This window comes from Natrix helvetica, assembly GCF_964273705.1.
Source record: "Natrix helvetica genome assembly, chromosome: 3".
Classification (NCBI taxonomy): domain Eukaryota; kingdom Metazoa; phylum Chordata; class Lepidosauria; order Squamata; family Natricidae; genus Natrix; species Natrix helvetica.
This window is the reverse complement of record NC_138549.1, coordinates 137,412,044-137,436,852: the sequence shown is the minus strand read 5'-3', so window position 1 is coordinate 137,436,852 and position 24,809 is coordinate 137,412,044. Positions and strand designations below refer to the sequence as shown.

The 24,809-nt window shown below is 39.5% G+C and overlaps 1 protein-coding gene and 1 long non-coding RNA gene across 3 annotated transcripts; one reads left to right on the top strand and one right to left on the bottom strand.

The window, feature by feature from the left end:
- Positions 1 to 1,094: 1,094 nt before the first annotated feature.
- Positions 1,095 to 19,950, top strand: AMPD1 (adenosine monophosphate deaminase 1). The gene is made up of 15 exons (XM_081949238.1): positions 1,095 to 1,205; positions 7,564 to 7,738; positions 10,141 to 10,306; positions 11,715 to 11,880; positions 13,188 to 13,407; positions 14,198 to 14,327; positions 14,970 to 15,164; positions 15,281 to 15,412; positions 15,513 to 15,676; positions 17,378 to 17,504; positions 17,781 to 17,944; positions 18,393 to 18,513; positions 18,880 to 19,053; positions 19,170 to 19,280; positions 19,619 to 19,950. The coding sequence occupies exons 1-15, from the start codon at positions 1,184 to 1,186 to the stop codon at positions 19,775 to 19,777; spliced, it is 2,226 nt and encodes a 741-aa protein (XP_081805364.1). The 5' UTR covers positions 1,095 to 1,183; the 3' UTR covers positions 19,778 to 19,950.
- A 1,025-nt stretch (positions 19,951 to 20,975) lies between these two features.
- On the bottom strand, positions 20,976 to 24,515 carry LOC309389838. 2 transcript variants are annotated; one of them, XR_014175015.1, is made up of 4 exons: positions 24,480 to 24,515; positions 22,938 to 23,112; positions 21,715 to 21,847; positions 20,976 to 21,139 (listed from the first exon to the last, which is right to left on the bottom strand). It is a non-coding gene; the product is annotated as an uncharacterized lncRNA (long non-coding RNA). The 2 variants fall into 2 exon arrangements; XR_014175016.1 differs by lacking the exon at positions 24,480 to 24,515 and having other exon boundaries at positions 22,938 to 23,874.
- Between the last annotated feature and the right edge of the window lie 294 nt (positions 24,516 to 24,809).

Sequence of the window (24,809 nt, the reverse complement as noted above, 5' to 3'; positions counted from 1 at the left end):
ATTTAGTATTTAGATAATGCTTCTAATTTTTTTCAGTCCTTTGAAAAAGTGCTGCCTGAGGAATTCTGGGAGTTGGTCTCCAGACCTGTGAACTTGTCAAGAATCAGAAACACTGCTCGGAATTGTGGGCAGTGACCGGCTAAGTCTATGCTCTTCCATCGGGATTCAGGGCTAATAATACTTCTGTTCTCACTGCAAAAAAAGAAAAAGTAGCAATAGCAGATAAATATAACATTTAGCTATTTGTCAGCTAAGGTAGACTCAAATTGTACAGGTCTCATTTATATGGCATAAGAACACAAACCTTCAAGATATGTGTACTGGCAGCTGAGCCATGGTCTGTTGAATAAACTACAGTTGTGTTGGTTCACAAAATATCTTAAATCAAAACCCACCAGACATCATTACAGCTTAGATTGATGCATGAACCCAGTCTTTTTTATAGCTTAGATTATCTTTCATATGGGGAGACTGTGGCTGGAAGCAGAGCCTTTTTTATTGCAATGTCTAGCTGTTGAGTATCAATTCTTCTTCCTGATTATTATTTTTTGTTTGTTTATGAGGAAAGAAGGCTGAGTTTATTGATTATGGTTTTTAATACTGTAGTTCATACTGAACCTTTGAGTAAGCATACTTTGTGAATCTGTCAAATGCATAATAAAAATAAAACAAGAGGTCTCATTTTGTATATGCAAAAATGCTTTCATAGTAATATAATATTATTAATAATAATATATCATTAATATTTGTATAACATATATGTATGTGTGTGGGTTTATAATAATATTGTTTTGGTTCAAAAATTGCTAAATGGGGTACATAACCAACATAGGCATACATTCAGATTAGTGCACTCCTCTAAAAAGAGAGAGAGCTTAATGTTGCTTAAAGAGAAAACGAGGGCCCATTGATACCAGCCAGAACCCTACATAGGATGCTGCCCATAGTATTTTATTTGTGATGATTTATAAGTCCACGGCATCATTGCTTGCAGTGAAAAGTTAGTTTGACTGCAGCTTTAAATAGTCCGTTGCTTACTTGTTCATTCCTTTTAGAGAAGAGGAGTTGGGTTACAAGAGCACAGATAAATAATAAAATGAAAGCTGGCTGGCTGCGAACCTTCACTCTTCCACTTGCCTAATCCAAAGTCAGTTCCTGAAAACTTTACTGAGGTGGTAGGAAAATGCCGCAAGTGAAAGTTCCAGGTAGGTCTATACTCAGTCGGTTGATAGGTAGACTTAAATCTCAATTTATCTACATTACCTTGTATCTATAAAAGCTATTTTCTATTTTTTTAAAAACTAAGTATCGTACTGGGGTAAAAAGAATTTGAATGAAGAGTTCGTAAGCCTTTTAATTTTTCTCCAAATGAGCTCTTTGGTAGAATAGGAAGCAAGTATCGTGTTTCCCCGAAAATAAGACAGGGTCTTATTTTCTTTTGACCGCCAAAATAAGCACTTGGCCTTATTTTGGGGGAGGTCTTATTATTTTTGAGGTGCAGGAGGTGGCGAGTGTGGTCACCTCATGGCTGCTGCTGTGTTGCAATATTTTCAGGGACGGTTTATTTTTTGGGGAGGGCTTATTTTAGCGCATGCGCTCAAAAGCCCGATTGGACTTATTATCCAAGGAGGTCTTATTTTCAGGGAAACAGGGTAGTTGTTATACCTAAGGTGTGAAACAAGGTGGAAGATACTGTGAAGTCTCCACTTTTGCTGTGGAGCAAAACCTATTCCACTCCCATTCCAGAGCAGAAACTGGTAAGGTAGTGGATAAGGTGGTAAACTGAGGGCAAATTAAATGTGTCAACTGATGTCAACTAGAATTACAGGAGTTTACTCAGAAAGCTATTACGAACCTGGAACTCAGTGCAGCTAGGAACAGAGGTGGGTTGCTCCTGGTTCGACCCGGATTGGGCAAACCAGTAGTAGCGGTGGCAGGAGGCTCTGCCCACCCCACCCAGAAGCTTCTGGCAATGCACAGAAGCGTTACAAGCGTGCACAAGCGTGGCCAAACCTGTAGTAAAAAAATTGGCAACCCACCTCTGGCTAGGAAGCTGAGAAAAAGAGGGGCGGGGGAACAGAGAGAGAGAGAGATAATAAATATAGCTCTATTTGTTAAGAATAACTGTTTTGTTTAGAGGCGATTATTGAAATATTAACATTCTCTCAAAAGAATTAATAGACATTGCAAATTTACTGACTTGTTTACGGAGCATGTAGTATATGGAAATATATGTGAACTGTGCACATTTCTAATTTTACTAAGAAAATATTCATATCCATTTCATTGCTTTTCTCTGCACACTTATCTTTGAAGGCAGGAGATTCAGCTTGTGTAAGAACTTTGGATTGATGTCTTAGGGTCTGTTAATATTTATAAATATGTAAGGATTAAGCCACACACCTTTTGATATATATTGGAAGAATGTGTGGAAGGTGCTGTTGGTGATGTGACTCTCAGATTAATGCTTGCCCAGACTGAATCTTTGAGAAACATTTACATTTCTCTTGTGGAGTCAATGATGTCCCTCGATGCTTTGTTAATGCAGGATCCAATCTGGGTCGGTGACAAGGACCAGAGGTTTAGTCTTCCAAGCTTTCAGACTCATGCTGGAGCCCATCCTTAGGGAACTGACATTCCCTCTCACCAGAATGTGCTGGATCCAAAGACTAAATCATTGGTCCTGGTCATCAACTCAGATTGGAACCTGCAACATTATCATGGGACACATTTATTTGCCTTCATTCACTTTGTTAAGATTTTTTCTTTCTCCCTGTTGAACAGTTCATAAAAAATATGCAGAAAGCTTAAGCCACAGCTTTTCAGATATTTATCTATCGAAAATTACAACTGTACATGCAAGAATAAAACCTCTCTCAAATGTTCCATTCTGAAATTTATTGAAGAAACATGAGTATTGTCAAGGAGTCAATATTTGAAATACAGGTAGTCCTTGACATATAACCACAACAGGGACTGGAACGTCCATCGCTAAGCAATGCGGTTGTTAAGTGAATCAAATCAAATTTTACAACCTTTTAGCCATGGTTGTTAAGCGAATCACATTTTTATTAAGCAAACCCAGCTTCCCCCGTTGATCTTGCTTGTCAGAAGCCATCACAAAAGGTCGCAAATGGCAATCACATGACTCCAGGATGCTGCAACAATCGTAAATACACGCCGAAAGTGTGAGGATTGGTCATAAATCTCTTTTTTCAATTGCATCACTGGCACAATTTGTCCTGGTGACAAAACCATCTAGGTAGCTGGCTACTGCTGGGTACAGAGCTGTTCAGCATCACGATACAGTATGTAAGGATTTGGTGCTGCTAGGAAGAAGAGGGCTTCTCTGTCTTTGTAGAATGTGACTGTGGAAACAACAAAATAGGGTTACCAGATGTCTGGACAAAGGAAGGCCCCTTTTTGTCTTCATGTCTTCTGCATGGCAGGCAAAAGCTTAAAATAATTATTGCTCGGCTTTTTCATTGTCTTGTTTGTGTGGTTTAGGGACATTTTTCACAACAGTTGCCATTCAAACTACCATACTTCTTTCTTTTTCTCATCTGTCAATAGCGTCAACAGCTTTCATTTACTTTATTCAATTTATTTCCTGATTCCAGCAATTACCTTCAGTTCAGCCCCTTTAAATCCATGATCGTGCAGTCTGTTGATCACATGATTTATCATATGTTTCTATTGTGAAACTTGAAAGCTGCATGGTGGACAATGTTATGTTATTGCCATCATAGGGTATTGAAAATAAAGATTGGTTGGGATAAAATGCAATTGAAAAAATCAGTCTTTTGATGCTGGAAAAACTAATTTCATATACATGTAGACTTAAGCACTTTTTTTTTGCATTTTTTGGGGTAATTTTTAACATGGATGTCAAGGAAACTAAAAAGTTAGTGAGTCTTCCCTCATACCCACACATTTGTCATCTTTTTCAACTGTCTGTATCATCAGCTGGTAACTCTACACAGAAAGAACAGCTCTAAGCAGGAGGTAAAAATCCAGAACAGGACTGTCCTTCTTACCATCTTCTATTCTGTGTCCTCAAGTTGAGAGGGCTTCATTCTTTCTAGCCCATTCCCAATATACAGTGTCACTGGCATTGCACACAGCTGTCACTAACCTCGTCCCCAGCATACCTCTTTAATCATCATGACATTTTATGCTTATCTTGCTTATTCCACCTGCCCATCTCTTGCCGAAGCATTATCACATCCTTACTTCTTCCAATTCCTATCAACAGATCAGGTACCCATCTTATTATTACTTCACCTCTACTGTAAAAATGGTAATATTAGTCGTAGTTTATTGTGGTGCAATACATTGGCAATCATTTGTATCAGAGGTGGGTTCCTACTGGTTTGGCCCAGTTCGGCTGAACCAGTAGTGGTATGCCAGCCTGCGTGTCAGAACTGGCAGCGACCCAGGCTGGCCATGCCCCGGAACCATTTCCCCGGTCGCTACCGCCACCATCTTTTGTTTGAGTTCTCGAATGCACAGAACAATTTCCATTGAACTGCACATGTCTGCGCCCGAGTGAACCGGCAGTAACGCCGACTAGAACCCACCCCTGATTTGTATGTGTTGTGAATGCAGACCACAGGCTACAATACTGTACATCTCCCTGTGTTTGAGAGATGGCTTTATGAATGTACACAGTTCAGCCCTTCCCTGTGCTGGTAGAATTTGGCAGAAGCTCATGGGGACAGGCCTGTAAAAACACCTGTTGTTTCCCCCCCTTCCCTATCTCATCAACTTCTGAAGAATGAATTGCAGTTTTCAAAAAACTGGAGAAATCCAGGTAACTGGAAAAGAACAATTGTTTCAGGGGATGTCTATTTTCATAGTCATAGGAAAAATGTACAATCAGGAAGTTGCATTAAGTACTTTATTTCAGTTTGATGTGATATGCTGTGCTAAAAGTCATTTTTAATGTATTTGTGCAATATATGGAATTATTTTATGTCAGCCTTCAATCAGATCTCAAGCTATGTTTATGAAGATACAGATTTTCTTTAGAACACACAGGCAGTCCTTGACCTATGACACAGTTGGGCCCACAATCTCAGTAATTAAGTGAAGATCACACAACCACTTAGCTCAATGACTGCAATCAATAACTCCTGACTCAACCAATTGCAGTTGTTAAGCGAAGCATGGGGGAGGTCCAGGGCTCAATGGGAGGTCCACTTAGCTCAATGACTGCAATCAATGACTACTGGCTCAACCAATTGCAATTGTTAAGCGAAGTCTCAGGGGGAGGTCCAGGGCTCACTGGCACATGGAAACATGATGCAGGCCAGAAGGGATCAGCCTGTTCCCCACCCAGTCACAAATGGGAGCTCTCATCTCACTCCAGGCTCTACCAGCATGCATGAAGTTCCTGCAGGCCTGGAGGTTTTCAGTCTCAGCCCTTTAGGAGGCTCTGTTTTAATATTGGAAGAATAGTACCCACTTGCAGAATAGTCTTGCAGGAAGGCCACACTTGTATTGCCTGTGCATGCCTCTCAGAAGCTGCAGAGAAACAGAAAAGGAAATTGTATGCTGCTGGATTCTGGAACTGGCTAAGATCTCCTGGCTAAGGTCATGGCCAAAGATGACCAAAGCCATGGCTGCTTTGTGTGTTGCTGGTAGGTCCTGGAACCATGTACAGACTCCCATGCATGGGTAGGTGGGGAATAAGCTGAAAACTCCCAGGGCCATGACTGCTTTAGGCATGGTACCTCTGGAGCTACCTGAGGGCTCCTGGGTGGCTGGACAGACTTTCCCTCTGTCCTCTAAGTTTACAACCTTTCATTCTAGAAAGTGGGCAATAAAGATTGCAAATGGCAATCGCATGATCATGGGGTGCTTGGCAACTACTAGAGGTAAGTATGAACAGGCTGCCAAGGGCCTAAAATGCAGTCATGTGACGAAGGGGTTGTGGTGGTATGAACCAGAAGTGCATTATGGGCAATTAAACACCTTTTTTGAGGCTGCCATTACTACAAATGGTCATTTAAATACAGGTTGAAAATGGAAGACTTACTGTATAATAATTTGTTCCCAAGTATGCTGACTGGGAACTTCTGAGAGTTGAATTCATACGTCTTAAATTGCCAAGATTGAGAAACTTTATATTATATTTCCTTTTAGATGTTTCTTTTTTTGACTAATTTCTCAAATGACATAAGTCCGTGATGGCAAACCTATGGCACGTGTGCCCAAAGTGGCACGTGAAGCCATGTTTCTCGACATGCTCAGCCTTTGCCTATTTGTCTTCTGGGTTTCTGGCGCTCATGACAATCAGCTGTCCTTTGCACATGTGGGAGTGCCGAAAACCGGTGTGTGCATGCATGCCAGCCAGCTGATTTTTGGATGTGTATGCATGCCAGAAACAGAAAGTTCGGCTTTTCCAGAGCATGATCCCTTTGCATGTGCAGCAGTGCCAAAAACCATTTTGTGCATGTATGCCAGCCAGCTGATCTTCAGGCACACAGGTGCTCTAGAACCTGGAAGTTTGGCTTTTCTGAGCCCTGAAGAGTGTGCATGTACAACGTTTCCGCATGACCTTTTCAACACTCGGTGCCGAAAAGGTTTGCCATTACTGACATAAGTGGTACCAGGCTAGAAATCGGGAGACTTGCTTACCCAGGAAAGCCAGCTGGGTAACTTTGGGTCAGTCACCCTCTCTCAGCCCATCTGAGAGAGGATTGTTGTAGTGGGGAAAATAAGAGGAAGGTGTGTTTGCCATCTTGAGATATTTGTAAAAATAATAAAGGCAGGATATAAATAATTAAATAAATATAAATAAATAATACAGGAAATTCTATAATTTATCTTGTATGCTGAATATTTGCATTTTAATCTTAAAGTTAAAAAAGGGAAGAGTTATAGTGTATTATATTTTTTTAAAATAAGATTGATTTCATCTCTTCTAAAAGTGCTTTGTTCACCATGAATCTACCCTACATAGCCAGGAGATGGCATTGTTGGAATTATTTCAGTTTTTGCATTTTGATCTTTTAACTCCCTCTTGTTTTTAGTTCTTAATCGCTGTCTGTTTCAGCAGTTTTCTCCCCACCTGCCCCCATATCACTCCATCTTATCAACTATAATTAATAAAAGAGAAATGCAACTTTTTTTTGTAATGCTTTGTGTACAGGTAACGACTGCGACATTTAGTGACTGTTCAAATCTACTATAAGGTTATATTAACAGAATCTTGCAAGTCTGAAAATAAATCTCTCCCTCCTTGTCTTTACTTTCCAAGGAACTAAGAAGGGTCTTTTTTGAAATGCTTCCCATACCTCCATTTCTTTAGTGTGAGGGCCAAGCAACATGGACTCTGTAACACTAGCAACATTATATCCCACAGATTATTGCAGCCTTATTTTGCCATGTTCTCCTTATAACCAATACATTTTTTCCAGATGGGTCACTACTTCCATACTTTTTTCTTAGTACTATAACTTGAGAGGTTGATCTCTTCTCAGGATGTATACAGAGTTAATACGGACCTTTCTGTTGGATCTAGTGGATTAAGATGACCTTATTGCCTTTCCCCCACAGAAACAGACGATGACATGCGCTCCTTTGCAGAGATGGTATTTGCGTCAGAGGTGAAGGATGAAGGAGAACGGCATGAAATCTCTCCTTTTGACGTGGCAGATATCTGTCCCATCTCACATCACGAAATGCAAGACCACATGATCAAGGAGGAGAACACAAGTGCTTCTGATAAACGGTGAGAATTGGGCACCTGTCCTGAAAGTTTGGATAAGTGACATTGTAAGGCTAAAGCCTCTGCTATGGTGCCAGTGCCAGCCTATTCTCCAGACCTATCATGTTTTCAACCCCACCTAATTATTTTAAAAGAGAAACTGACACGAAACTATAGCAACTTTATATCTAATTCCATCAAATCCATGTAAAATCCATGTACGTTTTTACAAAAGAAAAATGAGAGGCGGAGTTTTGTTTGAAACGGTGGACATCTAACATCTAAATAAGAAAAGGAACAAAGGGAAGCAAAGATCTATTAGGGAGTATCCTGCCAAGAAGGACGAGAGTGGGCTGCTAAGCAAAATGGCAAATAACATTTCATCTATCTCTTCCTGTCCTGTATCAATAGGGAAGTTCAGCAACAATATACTCACCATTCCAAATATTTCACCAGCCAGGAAAGATTGGAAATCACCTGTCATAAGATATGACTGAAGAAGGAATTATGTGGGTTTTATGTTACCCATATTAATAAACGCATGCTATGTAGATACACTTACATACTCTGATAAGCAAAGTGGATTCCTGCTTAGAAAAGTCTTTCAAGACTAGGAGGGTCTGCATGTATGGGGCACTATATAAGCTCTCACTAATGCAAATGTGAGAGAGCAGTCTTCGTTTCAAAATGTGTAGTCTGATAGACTAACTGCAGGATATTTCTGTTTGGTTGACTTTGAAAAGTAAAGGCTTTCAAAATAAGATGGTTAGTTAGCTGGAATTACAGGAATGATAGATTTTGCCTTATATTTTATAATGAATGAAAATGCAGTTTTTGAGCTGTAGACCTCAAATAAGTGGACTGGATTTTTTGTGAGTTAACTCTGCCACATGTGGACTTGACTCTTTCTCTTAAAGTAATGAGAGAGAGGATCATGGCTATGGTCCAGTGGGAAGTGCCAATAGCCTGGGAAGAGATACTCATTTGCCACTTTCTCAAGGGAGAAAGGGCCTTAAATCTAAAAGTGAAAGACAATCCTATATCTTTATTTTAAATGTAATAAATATGTTTTTATTATTTATAATAAAAAATTATAATAAAAGTAAGGACGTGGTGACTCAGTGGCTAAGATGCTGAGCTTATCAATCAGAAGGTCGGCAGTTCAGCAGTTCGAATCCCTAGCGCCACATAACAGAGTGAGCTCCCATTACTTGTCCCAGCTTCTGCCAACCTAGCAGTTCGAAAGCGCATAAAAAATGCAAGTAGAAAAATAGGAACCACCTTTGGTGGGAAGTGTTCCGTATACCTTCAGTGTTTAGTCATGCCAGCCACATGACCACGGAGATGTCTTCAGATAGTGCTGGCTCTTTGGTTTTGAAACGGAGATGAGAACCGCCCCCTAGAGTCGGGAATGAGTAGCACATATGTGCAAGGGGAATCTTTACCTTTACCTTAATAAATAAATATATATATTCTGTGGAAAGATATTTGAAATAGTAGTGGGACAGCCATTAAAAATATTGTGGAAGAAATGGATTATTTGTATCCATGATATCAGGATTCAGGTCTGGATATGGGATGGAAACTGTATTTGTTACTTTTATTAAGGATTTCTGGAGGGATTTGGACTTGGTTCTGGAGGACGAAAAACAACCCTTCGAGCAAATTGGAAGTCCGTTCACGAGGAAGCCTCCGGAGGGCAAAAAAAAGCCTTAAAAGAAGGCCAAATTCAGCCGGCCAGCACGCGCATGCACACTGGAGCTGACAGGGCAATGCCTCACATGCCCTAACAAATGGCTCCGTGTGCCACCTGTGGCACACGTGCCATAGGTTCGCCATCACGGTGCTAGAGAGATTCAGGGTTAGATATTATTAAAATGTTTAAAATGTTAAAATGTCACGTATGTATCTCCACTACATTCTCTGGAACAGCCTGTCTTCAGAGGTAAGGTTAGTTTGTATTCCCATGGCCTTTCAGAGATTTGTTAAGGTCTGGCTTTTCTGGAAGACCTGGTTCTTTAACAATTGGACTGTAGGTCTAAGAATACAGTTATTAACTAGATATTGTTTTTATAGTGTTAATATTTGAATTGCTTAGAGCCCTGCTAGATTGAGGCAGTGAAAAAAATCTAATGAAGGAATGAATGAAGGAATGAATGAATGAAGGAAGGAAGGAATGAATGAATGAATGAATGAATAGGAAGAATGACTAAAGATGCAAACAAAACCCAAAACTTCGTAGATCCATTTAAAGGCATTTGCATACCGATCAATTCATATTCCTCTACTCGTAACAATTGAACTCACTGCAAATGTACAGAATAAGGAATGATATATCTGGTAAATATATGATGAGCTGAACTAAACTGTTGCCAAAATATGAACAGAGTTTGAGCTTGTGTTCCATTCCTTTTACTGTCCCCCAGGAAGAAGACGCTTTTGCGGCTGAAAACCATTGCGTTGGTTGTTCCTATTGCTGCACATTGTACAACAAAACTGTCCACTTTAGATGAGGTCATCTCTACGACTGCTATGTATGAAGATGTACCCAAATTTCAGCGTGTGCAGATCACAGGGGATTATGCTGCAGGGGTCAGTAGCTAAAGATCCTGAGCTTTGTCTGTTTAGCCATCTTTTCTCACTTCTTTCCACCATTCAGATGGTTCAGATGTGACTGTATCATTGATGACTTTTCAACTGGAATTATGTAAAATCTAATTTCTATTTGGTAACATTTTACTGTACTATCTTATACAGCAAGCAGAAGATAGTAAGTATAATAAGAGGGCTATTATACTATCTAGCAAAAATGACAAAGGAAAAGTTAAGTGTTATAGGCTTCTATTGCAAAGTAGATGTTGCAAATAAGAAATCTTGCTTATTACTGATTTACACAAAGTACGTAGGGGGAAATACATATTTTCAAATATGCATCAAACACTTTCTTTTATATCAATTCCGGCAAGCTAGCAATAGAGCTGCAGAATGGTATGGACAGAGTAGGAACCTGTGACATAGGAACTACTGTATGAGGCCAATGTATATCCTGAGATAAAGTTTTGTCCCAAGTATATAATATAGCTATAAAATATTTGAAAGTATAATTGAAACTATACCATCTCTGACTAAATGGAGAGACTGCAGTCTACAATAACATAACAAAATCCTGTTAAAAAGTATCTTACTGTTACTTGTTCCCAATCCTTATTCCACATTCTGAGTCTCAAAGGATATAATCCAGAAATAGAGTGGGGGAGAAAAAAGGCTAATACTTTTTTAATGATAAATTTTATTTACTTTAATTATCAGCAACAACTGTATTATGAATGACATAATCTGAATCCAAGGCAAATTTGTCATAAAAGAGATTTAGTGAATCAAAAGAAATAAAAATGAAAAATCATTTAGATGCTTAGGAGTGCTTGTTTTGGCATCTTATCACATATTTTGATTTCCTTTGATTGCTGTCTCAGATGATGGTTCATTGGAAAAGATGGCTGCTGCTATAATATTTATTTGCAAGACATATTGCCTACTTTTCATTATGAATATAATAATCTCAAAGCCAGGTTACAAGATTAAAAGCAAAACAATTCACCTCCTTAAAACTTTTTTTTAGAATCTCTCCTTCTCTTTAATACCTCATATTTTCTATGTTCCACCCACTGGGTGACTCCAAATTTGGCAGAGTGGTTGTCCCTATTAAGGTTTGTAAGGACTTACAGGTTGCTAAGCAATGGGAGACACACACAGTCTCTCTCTCCAACTTTCTTTCTTTCTCTCCCTTTCTCTCTCTCCCCTTCCCCCCCCCCCCTCTCCATGATAAGACTTACCAAATGGTCTTATTGGCTCTACTCCATCCTTACGGTTATTACTACAATAACACAATGCATATAGATCCCATAAAAGACTATTGTAGTTTTCAGCCATTCTTGTGTTTTATGCTCTTACGATTATGAACTATCTGGAACTAGGAATCTTAACATATGTTACATTGTAGGTAACTGTGGAGGACTTTGAATTAGTCTGCCAGGGTCTGTATCGTGCCGTATGCATCCGAGAAAAGAATATGATGAAATCTTTCCAGCGATTCCCTAAGACTCCTTCCCAGTTCTTACGCGCAATTGAAAATGAAGTATGGAAGCCCAATGAAGAGATGTGGCCAGGTAACTTATGAATAAACTTCTTAACTTGCTGGGAATACATAGAAAATACAGCTATGCTTGAAAGGAAGGTTACTTGGGCTGTTCATGCAGGATAAACTGAGTTGCCATTAGGGTGAACAATTCTTGAGGGAGCCCAGTCAGTTTCCCCTACAAGTGTTTTCCAAAGCAGAAATACCAAGTGATTATGGAACCTGATCCTCAATAATAGCAAAAAATCTATTGATGCAAAGATTGAGCAGTAAAGATGCAGATATTTGTGTCTTGTGTCACTCTCTTAGTGAGATGTGCTTTCTGCCAGGCCCCATGAGACCAGTCTAGCAATTACAAAAGTGGAAGAGAGGAACTTCCCTGAGGGAATTACCAAAGTCTGATTCTCATGTCATCTTTGACTGAGCAAATATGTTGCGTCTTCTGTTAAAGCATGCCTAACTTTGCTATCTTAGGTAGGCAGATAGTCAGAGACCTTCTGCTAAGGCAGCCCTGGGTTTATTATTAATGCAAAGGGGAAATGCTGATATCTCAATATTCTGTATACTGATGATATTGAGGATTGAACCTATATCCTTCTATAGTACACGAAAGAGAAGTGGTATACCCCTGAACTGAAATGTTCCCTACCAATTGCATGTAATTCAAACTTTAATTGTTTGGACAGAATTTCTGTTACAAATTTCTTGTGTAAGCAAACTGACAAAACTTTGAACGTCCAACAGCACTAGAAAAATAAATAAAGTTCCTGAATGATAACAGAGTTTAATCTCCTTCTCCCTTTACTTTTTAGAATAGCCACAATACAGGTATGGACAAACTCAGGCCCCAGAACCAAATGCAACCCTCAGCAAACCTATTCCAACCTCATTTGCTTGTGTGTGTGTGAGAGAGAGAGGGGGGGGGGAGGGAGAGAGAGAGGGAGGGAGGGAAGGTGGGTAGAACAAATATAGGCGCTGTTAGCATGTGGTAGATTTTTTTTGCGGTAAGATAATTTAATAGGAACAAACTGTGAGCATGTGATATGATAGTTCTGCAAGAAACAATAAAGAGAAAAACAGGAACAATGTAAGGAGAAGTCTTTTGGTCAGATAACCAAAATGAAAGAAGTAAAAAGAAAGAATCTCAGCAAAAGTTCTTACCTTTGGCAACCAAGGAAAGCATCACTCGGGGTGGGTGTGGGAGGAATCTTTCCCCCCCAATATCAAGTTATTTTCTAATGATTCCACAGATTTGTAGAATTTATTTGCATGCCTAGAGTGGCAAAGGTCCTATACCTTTCCTTATCTTCACTTGAGTGTTTCTTTGCTTGATTTTAGTGTTCACTTCACCAGTGAAGGATAGTGCAGCTCTTTGGCGATCTGATAACCTTCCCGAGAATCTGAACTACCATACAGAAATGAAGGAAGGGGTGGTATATGTCTATGCTGACAAAGAATCTGCTGCCAGGGGTGAGCCCATGGACCTGTCCTACCCTAACCTGGAGGTCTTTGTTGATGACATGAACTTCCTGCTTGCCCTTATAGCAAAGGGGCCTGTGTAAGTGTCTTAAAGCAGGAACTGGTGACGTTGAGGTGGAGAAAAGCAGCTTTTAACCTTCTTGGGGGTACTGAGTATCGCAAAGTAGATGAAGCCATAGTACATATCAGAGAGAAAAGATAATTTCAGTAGGTTTTAAAGTGTTTTCAATAGAAATTTGCTTGGTTTCCTTGTATTTCCCATCTGAAAAGACTAGAAAGCTGTGCTGTTAATTTTCAATAGTCATGATCAGGGAGCTCTGAAAGCTCAGCCAAAAATAGTCCTCCCTACAAATGCTTACTTGTGGTATGGATCATTGACATAGAAACTGAGCCATCTTAAGAATGCTAAGTGCGTAAGTGCAAAATCTCCCAAAAGTGATTTTATACAATGAAAAGAAGTAATGGTAAACCAACCACCACCCATTTCCTATATCAGTGTTTAGTGTTTCTCAGCCCTGGAAGTTTAAGACGTGTAACCTTCAATTCCCAGAATTTCACAGTCATTGCCCTATTTGAGATTTATAGCTGAATGCAGCAGTTGTATAATAGAAGTGTCTTTCCTGTAGACACAGGAAACATGAGCTAAGTTGTCCTACTTGGTAACACGTATGAGCCGACTATCTCTGTTCAATTTTAAATGTGAGCTTCATTAAGCCGTCATTTATTAAGCTTACAATAGTGGGAACCATCATGCCTGGCAGATAGTGGTAATACTGGCAAATGCTTTCTTACTCTTACATCTTTGGTTTTTTCCTAACTCTATGGGACACTTATGGGCAATTATGTGGTCTCTTTTATGACTGTTGCAGTAAAACCTATACCCACCGAAGACTTCGTTTCCTCTCCTCCAAGTTCAACGTACATGAGATGTTGAATGAGATGGAAGAATTGAAGGAGCTGAAAAACAATCCCCATCGGGACTTCTATAATTGTCGGAAGGTGAGAGATTTGGCTATACATTATCTCCTTATCAGAAAGCATAATGTCAAATAAAGAAGTTGGAGAGATTCCTCATAATGACTTTTACATTGTTACATTTGCACCTAAATATAGAAGTTACAGAAATTATTTCAGACATATCAATTATCTCATTTTTGCATGATTTAGGTGCAATATATTTATGTGTGAACAAATGAGCAAAATGTTAACCCATCAAAGACAGTATTGCTTATTCCTGCTTGCAAAAACACAGATCAAAAGCTCTGATCCCTGAGATTCATTTCTTTCCTGCTTCTAAAAGTCCACCTCTTCTTCTTTCATTCCTTTCAAAATCCTCTTTCAAAAATAAGGAAGGTAGGATGTGCTAAACTATGTGTCAAATTATTTCATTTGTTTCACATATTCTATTTTTTACACACCAATTTTCTAAATAAAATTGGTGTGATTTTAATGCACAGAATTGAAGGGCTCCCTTATGATGGTTTACTAAGAATTCTGGGGGCTGCAGTTTTTATAACTGAGATGCACCAGAGAAGAGTAGCCTGATCTAATCATATATCTTTTTTATGATGAGTTCTAGGGAAGGGATTCCCAACAGTAACCACCATATTCTGCCCAACTGACCTTTGGCTTCTCTAACAGGTAGATACACATATCCATGCTGCAGCTTGCATGAATCAAAAGCATCTATTACGATTTATTAAGAAGTCCTACCGGATAGATGCAGAAAGGGTGGTATACAAATCCAAGGATGAAACACTGACACTGAGGCAGCTCTTTGAGAAGCTCAATCTTCACCCCTCTGATCTGACTGTGGATTCCCTTGATGTGCATGCAGTAAGTTCCGTCTATTTCTATTACTTGAGTAAGGGCAAATCATACAAGTGGTGCAACTCTTAATGTTAAACCAGCATTTTTGGCTTTGTGCGCATGACTATTCCTTTATGCTGCAGGGCCGCCAGACCTTCCAACGCTTTGATAAGTTTAATGCCAAGTATAACCCAGTAGGGGCCAGTGAATTGCGTGATCTCTACCTGAAGTCTGAAAATGCCATCGATGGCGAGTATTTTGCTACCATCATTAAGGTTAGATAGTATGATATATACATATGTTTTGAGTCTGAATTTGAGCATGAAGACATCTACTGGAAGCAGATTAATTTATCTGTTAATTCTGATTTATCAGGAAGTTGGCTCTGATCTAGAGGATGCCAAATACCAATATGCAGAGCCACGACTTTCCATCTATGGACGCTCACCAGAAGAGTGGCCCAAATTAGCTAAATGGTTCACCAAACATCGTGTATATTCGCCCAATATGAGATGGATGATCCAGGTACCCAGAATTTAGTAAGTCATTATTGAGTACCTGATTTGAATTTTAAATCAATTCCAAAGCAGCTTAGAAGAAACAGAAAATAAAGTTAAAATGTAATACACGCATATATAGTACACATTGTTGCCTGATTTCTCCTGGGTTTAATTCTGCTGTCTATTTTGCTCACCCTTTCTGAGGGCTTTTTCATGCCCTTGCTAGGTGACATAAGGAATGAAACTGGTGAGACAACATTCCCAGCTAGAATGATAGAACTATTATACATCAGGAATTTTTCATGACCCTTAATAGATCAGTCAAGTATCTGTTGACTTAGGAGATCAGGAGGGGAAAAAATAAAATTTGAATTCTGGCATGTTTATATAAGGTTTTTTGTTTCCATTTATACCATGGAGAAATCTGGGTATGTATGGCTTCATTCTTGTTTGAAATAATGAGACTAATCAAGAAGGATCAGATCTGAAAGACTTGTACCAAGTAAATCAATTTCTGAATAAGGGCTTCAGTGTCTGGAGAGCAAAGATTTACTGCTCAGCTGTATGCGAAACCTGACAGCTGCTCGCTCGTTATTGCCATTCTCAGGATGCCAAGGAAACTCTAGCTCCTAATGTATTTCTCATAACTAAGGGAAAGTGTGAGATGGAAAATCTTGACTGTTACTCCAAGGCTGTAGCCTTTTTTAGTTTTCTAGGGCTATTACCAATATCTTTTAATAGTCACCTTCTAATAGTTACGTAGGAGAGGTAAAAGAGGCTGGGACTTGCAAGCAATATTTTTATGTTGCAACCTTCATGTTGTAGGACACTCTCCATCTTCAAAGTAGATGGCAATTGTGGTGACGATTATGACAACAATGGAGAAGGAGGAAGAGGATTACATTTAGAGGTTGCTTAACTTCAGAACGACTCTGGTAGCTTTGCAGTTTAAAAAAAAATAGAGCGATAATTTGAAGTGTTCAGACAACCACATCCCATAATCCAATCTCCCTCCAAAAACTAAGCCTAAAACCCCCATAACCCAACTCTCACACCCTAAACACTGACACACTAGACCCGTGATGGCGAACCTATGGCAAGCGTGCTAGAGATGGCACACACAGCCCTCTCTGATGGCATGTGCGCCATTCCCCCAGGTCAGATCTCCGTGGCATTTCTTTCCTGAGTTTCTGTTTCCCTGCAAACAATGACACAGAAGCTCACAAAAGAAAAAGAGTCTTCCTCTTGCCACGCTGCCAGTGTTGGGATGCCCTGCCTCCCACCCCCCCAGCAGGTCTTTGGGTCTCTGCTGCAGATGCGCACATGTCTGTGCATGCATGCACATTTGTGCATGTGCACCTTTTAGTTTGGGCATGCGCACATGCAGATTGGGCACTCGGTGGATTATAGATTGCCATCACTGCCCTAGTCCCTCCTGGGGAGCCATTAAGGAATTAATGGTCACTGTGATATACAGTGTTTACCATGTTTATATTGCTTGTGTTTATTACTTGTTTTTATGTTTTTATTGTAAACTGCTGAGTATAAATTCTGTTGAATCTGGTGGCATCTAACCACAATGTGTAATAAAAACAATGGCTGTTGGAGAAGCTTGTGGGGGCAGGGATACATCCAAGACTTTCGTGAGGCAGCAGGTTTTGCCTCCTCACTATACACTGACTTTCAGCCCATTTCCTTCTGCTGTGCTGAATTGATTCTCTTTTCTCTCTCTTCCCTCAGTGATGTTTTTAGGGCAAAGAACTTTCTACCACACTTTGGGAAGATGCTGGAGAACATTTTCCTGCCAGTGTTTCAAGCAACAATCAATCCCCAAGACAATAAGGAACTGAGCGTTTTCCTACGTTATGTGAGTACTTCCTGCTATGGAAAGTCCAGAACATAGAACAGGGTCCTAATTCCACAGTTGGAAACTGGGCATGCTTTTTGAAACTGCCTGCCAGAGACAAGGGATAGTGTTACATCAAAAGTCTGAATCTCAGGCAGCACATCCTAAGTAAAGCAAGTTCACAACGCATCAAATTGGGGGTCTTGGCCCTAAGAATAACAATATTACACCACTATGAGATTTTAGCATCCTGGATGAAGATGGCCATCTTGTACAATGTTTTCTTATTATTTGCAGGTTACAGGTTTTGATAGTGTAGATGATGAGTCCAAACATAGTGGGCACATGTTTTCTACCAAGAGTCCCAAGCCTGAGGAGTGGAACCATGAAAAGAATCCATCCTATACATATTATTTGTATTATATGTATGCCAATATTCTTGTGCTGAATCATCTTCGACGGTGAGTTCTGGCTTAAGCTCGCAAAGGATCACGCTTTGATTCTATGCTTTGATACTCACATTCCCTTTACTAATTCTTTAGTCAAGCAATGTCCTTAAGTTTGATGATTTTGATAACCTTCCACTAATTCTGTTAAATGTATTATTGCTTAGCGTCTTTCAAGAATGCATTTGAATCGATCAGACCCCTTCATCAAATCCAGTTCTTAAGAGTCTTCATTCCAAATCCACTACAGAAGAAAGAACAAACAAATGTAGATAAGGTCAAGACTGTTGAATTATCCTGAAATTTAGATGTCCAATTGCATTCTGCTGCCCTCTCACTAAGCCTTTGAAATAGGACGTGTGTGTGTGTGTTAGTATCCAATAAAGTCTTAGCTGGATCCTCCTATCTATCCTAATTAAACTAAGATGTACAGTATGCATAAAGGCTGCCTTATTATTTCCAGGAAGCGTGGTATGAATACCTTCCTATTCCGTCCTCACTGTGGAGAAGCTGGTTCTCTTACCCACCTCCTGGCTGCCTTCATGACTGCAGATAATATTTCTCATGGCTTGAACCTGATGAAGGTGAGTTGTAGCATTCAGAAGAAGAAAGCAGATATAAGCCACCCTTTTTAGATGCTTATATGATTTTCCTGCATAGTAATACACCAAAATTGCATCTTCGGTTTGAAAACATGGTCTAGCTGGCTTCCTTAAATGTTTAGATGTTTCTAGTACTCAGATCCCACCATAGATTTCTAAGAGGGAATATAACTGAAATGATTGGAACTTTTATGTTTCCAAGTGCTGAACGACAAGTAATGAATAAAGTAAGGAGGATAGAAACATTATTCTCTTAGAACAAACCTGAAACCTATATCCTCTCAGACAAGAAATTAGAAATCTTGATTCATGACTGTACTAATTCAGTTCTACTGTATTTTTCCCCAGAGTCCTGTGCTGCAGTATCTCTACTTCTTGGCCCAAATCCCCATTGCCATGTCCCCACTCAGCAACAACAGCCTCTTCCTAGAGTATGCCAAAAACCCACTCCTTGATTTCCATCAGAAGGGACTGATGGTATCTCTCTCCACTGATGATCCCATGCAATTCCACTACACCAAGGTAGGAAGCCAGTTCCTTTCCATGGATATTTGTTTATAAAAAAAATGATGGGAAGTGGGCAAGAGGGATGGCTGCATGTTTGGCATTTGTCCTTGCAGCACTTTTTTATTCCTCAGGAGCCTCTGATGGAAGAATATGCAATTGCTGCTCAAGTCTTCAAGCTGAGCACCTGTGATATGTGTGAGATTGCACGCAACAGTGTCCTGCAGTGTGGCCTATCTCATGAGGTATGATGCTTCTTCCATTCAATTGTATCTGATTCTTGGAGAGTGCCTGGGAAAGTCCTGATGTTTTCTTGGCAAGGTTTTCAGAAGTGGTTTGATATTGCCTTTCCTAGAGTTGAGAGAAAGTGCCTGGCCCAAGGTCATCCAGCTGGCTTTGGGACCAAGCTGGCTTTCCATGAGGCTTCCTAGAAAATCTCAAAGGAAGATATAAGGTTGCTGTATACCTGAGAATATGACAAGGTTGATCAAAGGGAGAAAAAAAGAAGCTCCTTTTTAAATTGGAGGAATTAAGAGAAAAAGTGATTGGAATGCATGTGTAACTCATTGCATCTCTTTGACAGGAAAAGCTTCATATTTTGGGCAAGAACTATCATGAAGATGGGCCACAGGGTAATAACATCTCCAAGACCAACGTGGCGCAGATCCGGATGGCCTACCGCTACGAAACATTGTGTTATGAGCTTGATCTTATGGCTGAGGGGCTGAAATCACCTGACTAGGTTGGAACATCTGGTATATCAACTGTTGGAACCATGGAGCCGGCTGGAGCCAGAAAAATAGCATTGCTATTTAACATTAGTCAGTTATGGGGAGGAGGGATAGCTCTGACCATATTGTTTCAGCTTACATTATAGTTTCAAAACAAAGAAAAGAAATATAGCATGTTTCCTAAGCCTTTTTGTACTGTTGCACTTCTTTGTTCTACAAATGACAGTTTTTCTAACATCCGGATGAAAAATCCTATTACATCCGAGTTCAAACATTTTGTTAAGCCATCATACTGCCGTATATACTAACGAAAAGAATAAAAACAATGTAACAAGAACAATAACCTACTGTATATAACAAGAAGCACACTAGAAAAGAGGGAAAACAAGAAGATGGTGAATATGGTAGACCAAACAGAAGACATACTTTAATAGATAGCAAGGGGCTCCAAATCACCTTAGCCCAAGACTTGGGAAATTAGGCAGGTCCTTAAGGCCTTCCAAAACACCATCAAGGTGAATTAAGTATACTTTGTTGAATTCACACACAATTGACAACACACAGTGTCTGGGCCTAGGTATCCCATGCCTTTCTTTTAAATGGATCACTATCTTGTTTTTAGAAGTTTTTGAGCACCATGAAAGTCAGAGAGTATCTGATGGTACATTGTGCTCATTACCCTACCAGAGTGAATGCGAGAGACTTCCAAATTGAACTAACATTTCATTTCAATCATTAAAATCTCAAGGTCACCAATCCCACAAATGTTAGAACAAATAGGGATACGCTCTTACACAAAAAGTGACACTCCTTCAAGGTTTGGTGCAAAAATTTGAACAAGTGCTTCTGTCTCCCCCAGGATTGCTCCTGTCCAGGATTCCAGCCTGCTATACCCTTGTGTAGAGATTATAATGGACTCAAACACTTCAATCTCTCCCCACAATCAATTTTTATTCTTTCCCTCCTCTCAGCTTTTTTTTTTTTTGCACCTTTCAATGTTTTTTGACTCTTGACAACTGCCTGGATTAGTTCCTGCAGTTTTCTTGGCAAGATTCCCCCTCCCAGAAGTTTGTGCAAGTCTCAACATACTTTGTGTTATATATTCAGTGATATGATTTTGCTCTCTTTTGTAAGAACTGGCCATTACCAAGCAGAATACAATCTTGAGTGAAAATGTTCAACAAAGATTATTTTATTGCGGTAGTAAAAACTCTCTGTCTGGAGAAGGAAGATCATGCAACTTCCAGCTCTAATCAGACAGTTAGATCTTTCTTTTGTTCAGCTGCCTTCTGCATCCTTGTCATCAACACCAGCAGGCAAACTGCCCTGGATTCCTGGGTCTATATTCACAGCTCTCCTAATAGAAAGTTGTTCTTTGGATAGAAGGGTTAAAGAAGAATATAGTAGTTACTTGAAACCATGCTCGAGGCCTTTTAGGTTTAGAACTGACATAAGAAAAGCGTGTAAATATACAGCACATACAAAGTACAATCCTGGCTCTAAAAAAAGAACAAGAAACTTTCGGCCTTCCAGTTGTTCTGGACCTCCAACACAGCCTCTTCATGCTGCTGAGGTTTAGTATTAGTCATTTTAATTCATCCAAATCTACTCCTAGCATCTCATATTCCTTATGAGAGATTCCTCCCTCTAATAGGTTCTCCCACAGGTCTTTTCCCCTTTCCAGATCATGAATCTGTCCACTTAGATCTATTAATCATGATACACCTGGCATCGTTTGCAAGGCTACCTGCTGGGCAGTAAAAATCTGGAGAACCAAGAGATATCAGCAACAAAGAGCTGGAGGTCTTTCATTTTAAACTCAGACTTAATTTCTGGCAACAAATCCATGTATTTTCTAGGCAACCTTTTGCAGAAGTAGCTTGCCTTCTTCCTAGGGCCAAGAGAGAATATGCAGGTGTAAAAGCAGCTATATAACTAAGATATTTACCCTGTTGGGAAATAGCAATTTTGAAGCAGGTATCCACAGTCTGTTCTTTCATATCGATTCATTTAAATTTCCGGTTTTAATTTTCCGATAGCCAGCCTCTTTCAAATGATATTCTAATCTGCAAGGTTCAATTCTATGTGATTAGGCAAAAATAAAATCAGTCAAGTACCACAACCTCAGATATGCAGACATTTTCCGTTTTGCTTGAAAATTCTGAATACTTAATTCAGTTGAAACTGAGGCAACTCGGACCACATCAACATAACTGCTGATATTTCATAAACACGGAAGACATCTGGCATTATGAAGATCAACTAATTTAACAAGACAGAAACGTGTACCTGATTTGGATAATCATTCATAAAGGATTACCATAATGTGTCATGCGTATGGAGCTGCTTAATACAGCAGTTGCTATGTTAGGCATTAAGATAACAAAAGTCTTGAATGCTTTTCACCACCAAAGTTACCTTTTATCATTAATATCACTTCATAGTTATCCCATTATACTACAGTAGGTCTGTCACCATCTACTACTTTTTCTTCTTCTGTTCAACTGTGTACAATTCTCAGTGAGTGTCTGGACAAGTTCCTGTAGCTTTCCAAGCATGGTTTTTCAGAAATGGTTTGCCATTGCCTTTCTAGGATTGAGAGACTGACTAGCCCAAGGTCACCCAGATGGTTTTGTGCCTAAGATGGGACTCGAATTCACGATTTCCCAGTTTCTAGACCGATGCCTTAACTACTATACCAAACTAGCTCTCAACAGAATCCTGTTACAAAGATTCAAAACACTTGTTGATGTTGGATGATATCTTGACTTTGGGAGATATCCACTGGAATTGTGTGGCAACTAAATTTAAATAAATAAAATACGAATTATAATCTTTACACATATACACATAAACCCCAATAATATCGATAGATTTTTAAAACCCATGCAGTACTGATAAGTGTAAAACAAGACAACTTCAGGGAAGGAAACTTTTAATTTGCTGGATGTCAAGAGGAAGAGATTTTATGTTTCCATCATTACTGTTATGATTTTAAAGTTTGGTTGTAATTTGGTTCATTTTATTAAGTTTTGAAAAACGACTTGAGCTCCTGGTATATAATAAAGCAAGTTTCATTTTAATATAGAGTCCAAGGGCAAAACAATTGAACATTAGTTGTATGCTAATCCTGCATAGCTCATGATCACAGTACTGAATCTAGACCCTTACCTATATATATTGTGTTGCAGTGAACGCTTGACTATTCCTTAAATTTTGTCCATATTACACAGATTGGTTTTCAAGTTCATGGGCCATGCAATCTAGGAAGGCAGCAAAGTCCTGCTAGCATGATCATCACCAATCAAGTCCACTCTACCTGCATATTCCATTCATAATTTACTATCTGGATAATGACAAGAGTTAGCCTCAAGCTAAAACAAAACTGGCAGAACAATTGTGTTCAATTATTGGGGGGTGGGGAATACTAAAAACATTGGTCCTATTCAGAAACTTTTATTAGTTTGTATACCTGGGGGAGGGGGAATCAGCACTTATTCATTTGAAATGTATCTTTATGATGATAGAGATACAGGATATTCTCTAATAAATATCATCATTATCAGTATTACCAATTTGTATATGTCTCCCCCTTTCAACAGAGCCCAGTATACTGAGTACATCACTTTCTCAGATTTACCCTGGTTATTGAACAGAATAGCCACACCAATTGATCCCTGACCTGAAGTTTCCGTTTCTGTCCCCAGAACTTTGTAATTTTTCATTTTGCAGAATTCTATTGAAATTTAGTGATAGCTCAGGAAGATCTTGTAAATTAGTGATATGTTTTGCACTATGCCGCAACATCTCACATCCTTGCTCTAAATAGCCATTCTCCTTTCTTAATGTTCAAGTGTAAACAACAGCTTGCAGCCATTTGTTTTAACTGTTTCTCCCATGTGCTGATCTGAATGAAATGACACTACATCGCTACAGTTCTAAGGTGTGAATGTGAGAAGGTGTGAAAGGATTTGCCAGACCCAAGTCTCTCACAGCTCTGCAGCTGCAATGGTGAAGTGCTTGCTTCTCCTAAGTTGCAGTGGGTGGGTGGGCACTGTGCCATTACAGCATCTGAGGATAAGTGCTCAGTTGGTGATTCTGCAAGGTGTGTCTTCTGTGGATATAAGGAAAAAAACTCCAGTGACAGCATTACATAGAGAAATGCAGCTTTGGTAACAAATGCAAACATTCATTTTGCCTTCTGCCTTATGAGCTCCATCCGGTTTGGGATAAAGTAATATTTTGAAGAACCATAAAGAGCTTAGCATCGTTGTCTTCTTCCTATGAGATAATCATGACTTTGGAAAAAAAAACCCAGTTTTGTTCCTTTTTAAAAGAAGACTTGGGATGTTACGGAGTCTTTCTTCATTGCATTTATCTACCATCTCACCAGTGTCAAGCCTTCAGGGATCCTCTCCAGCTGTGAAAGCTGTCATCAGACAGGGAGATATATCAGTAAGAAGGGCAATTTGAGTATCTCCTGAAAACAGGAAGAAAGGAAAATATTTAGGCTGGATTAGGCCAAAGGTCTCTCTAAAAGACTTTGATCCCCATAGTGGGCAATCACTGAGAGCTACACAAGGCTGACATGGAAGCAGAAAAACTCTCTGGTGATCCAGCAACTAGTATTCCCAGGCGATTGATCCTAGAAACAATACAGCTTCTCCCTCCAAGAATTGCCCAAATTCTTCTAGACATATACAACACACTGACCTCACAATTTAAAGTTGTGACACAGTTTGGCTGTTAGAGAATCTACATAATCACAACTATCCAGGAGTTGTGTAAAGTTAGCTAGTGGTATTCAAATAGGATCCTTGAGGAGTTAAAAAAAAAAGCAGCTCACACCAAATACACCTTCATATTGCTTGGTACCCCTTTTTGATCGAGTTTTTACACTCATCGGTGAAAGCAGGTCTGGACGAGCCCAAGGTATCCAAGTTCATTTCAAAGCAATTGACTTGGTCCCGCTGCTGCAAACTAGGGATTGCTCAGTTATCCATAAAGAAAAACGGCAGTATCTGCACACGCGAGGGTGCAACG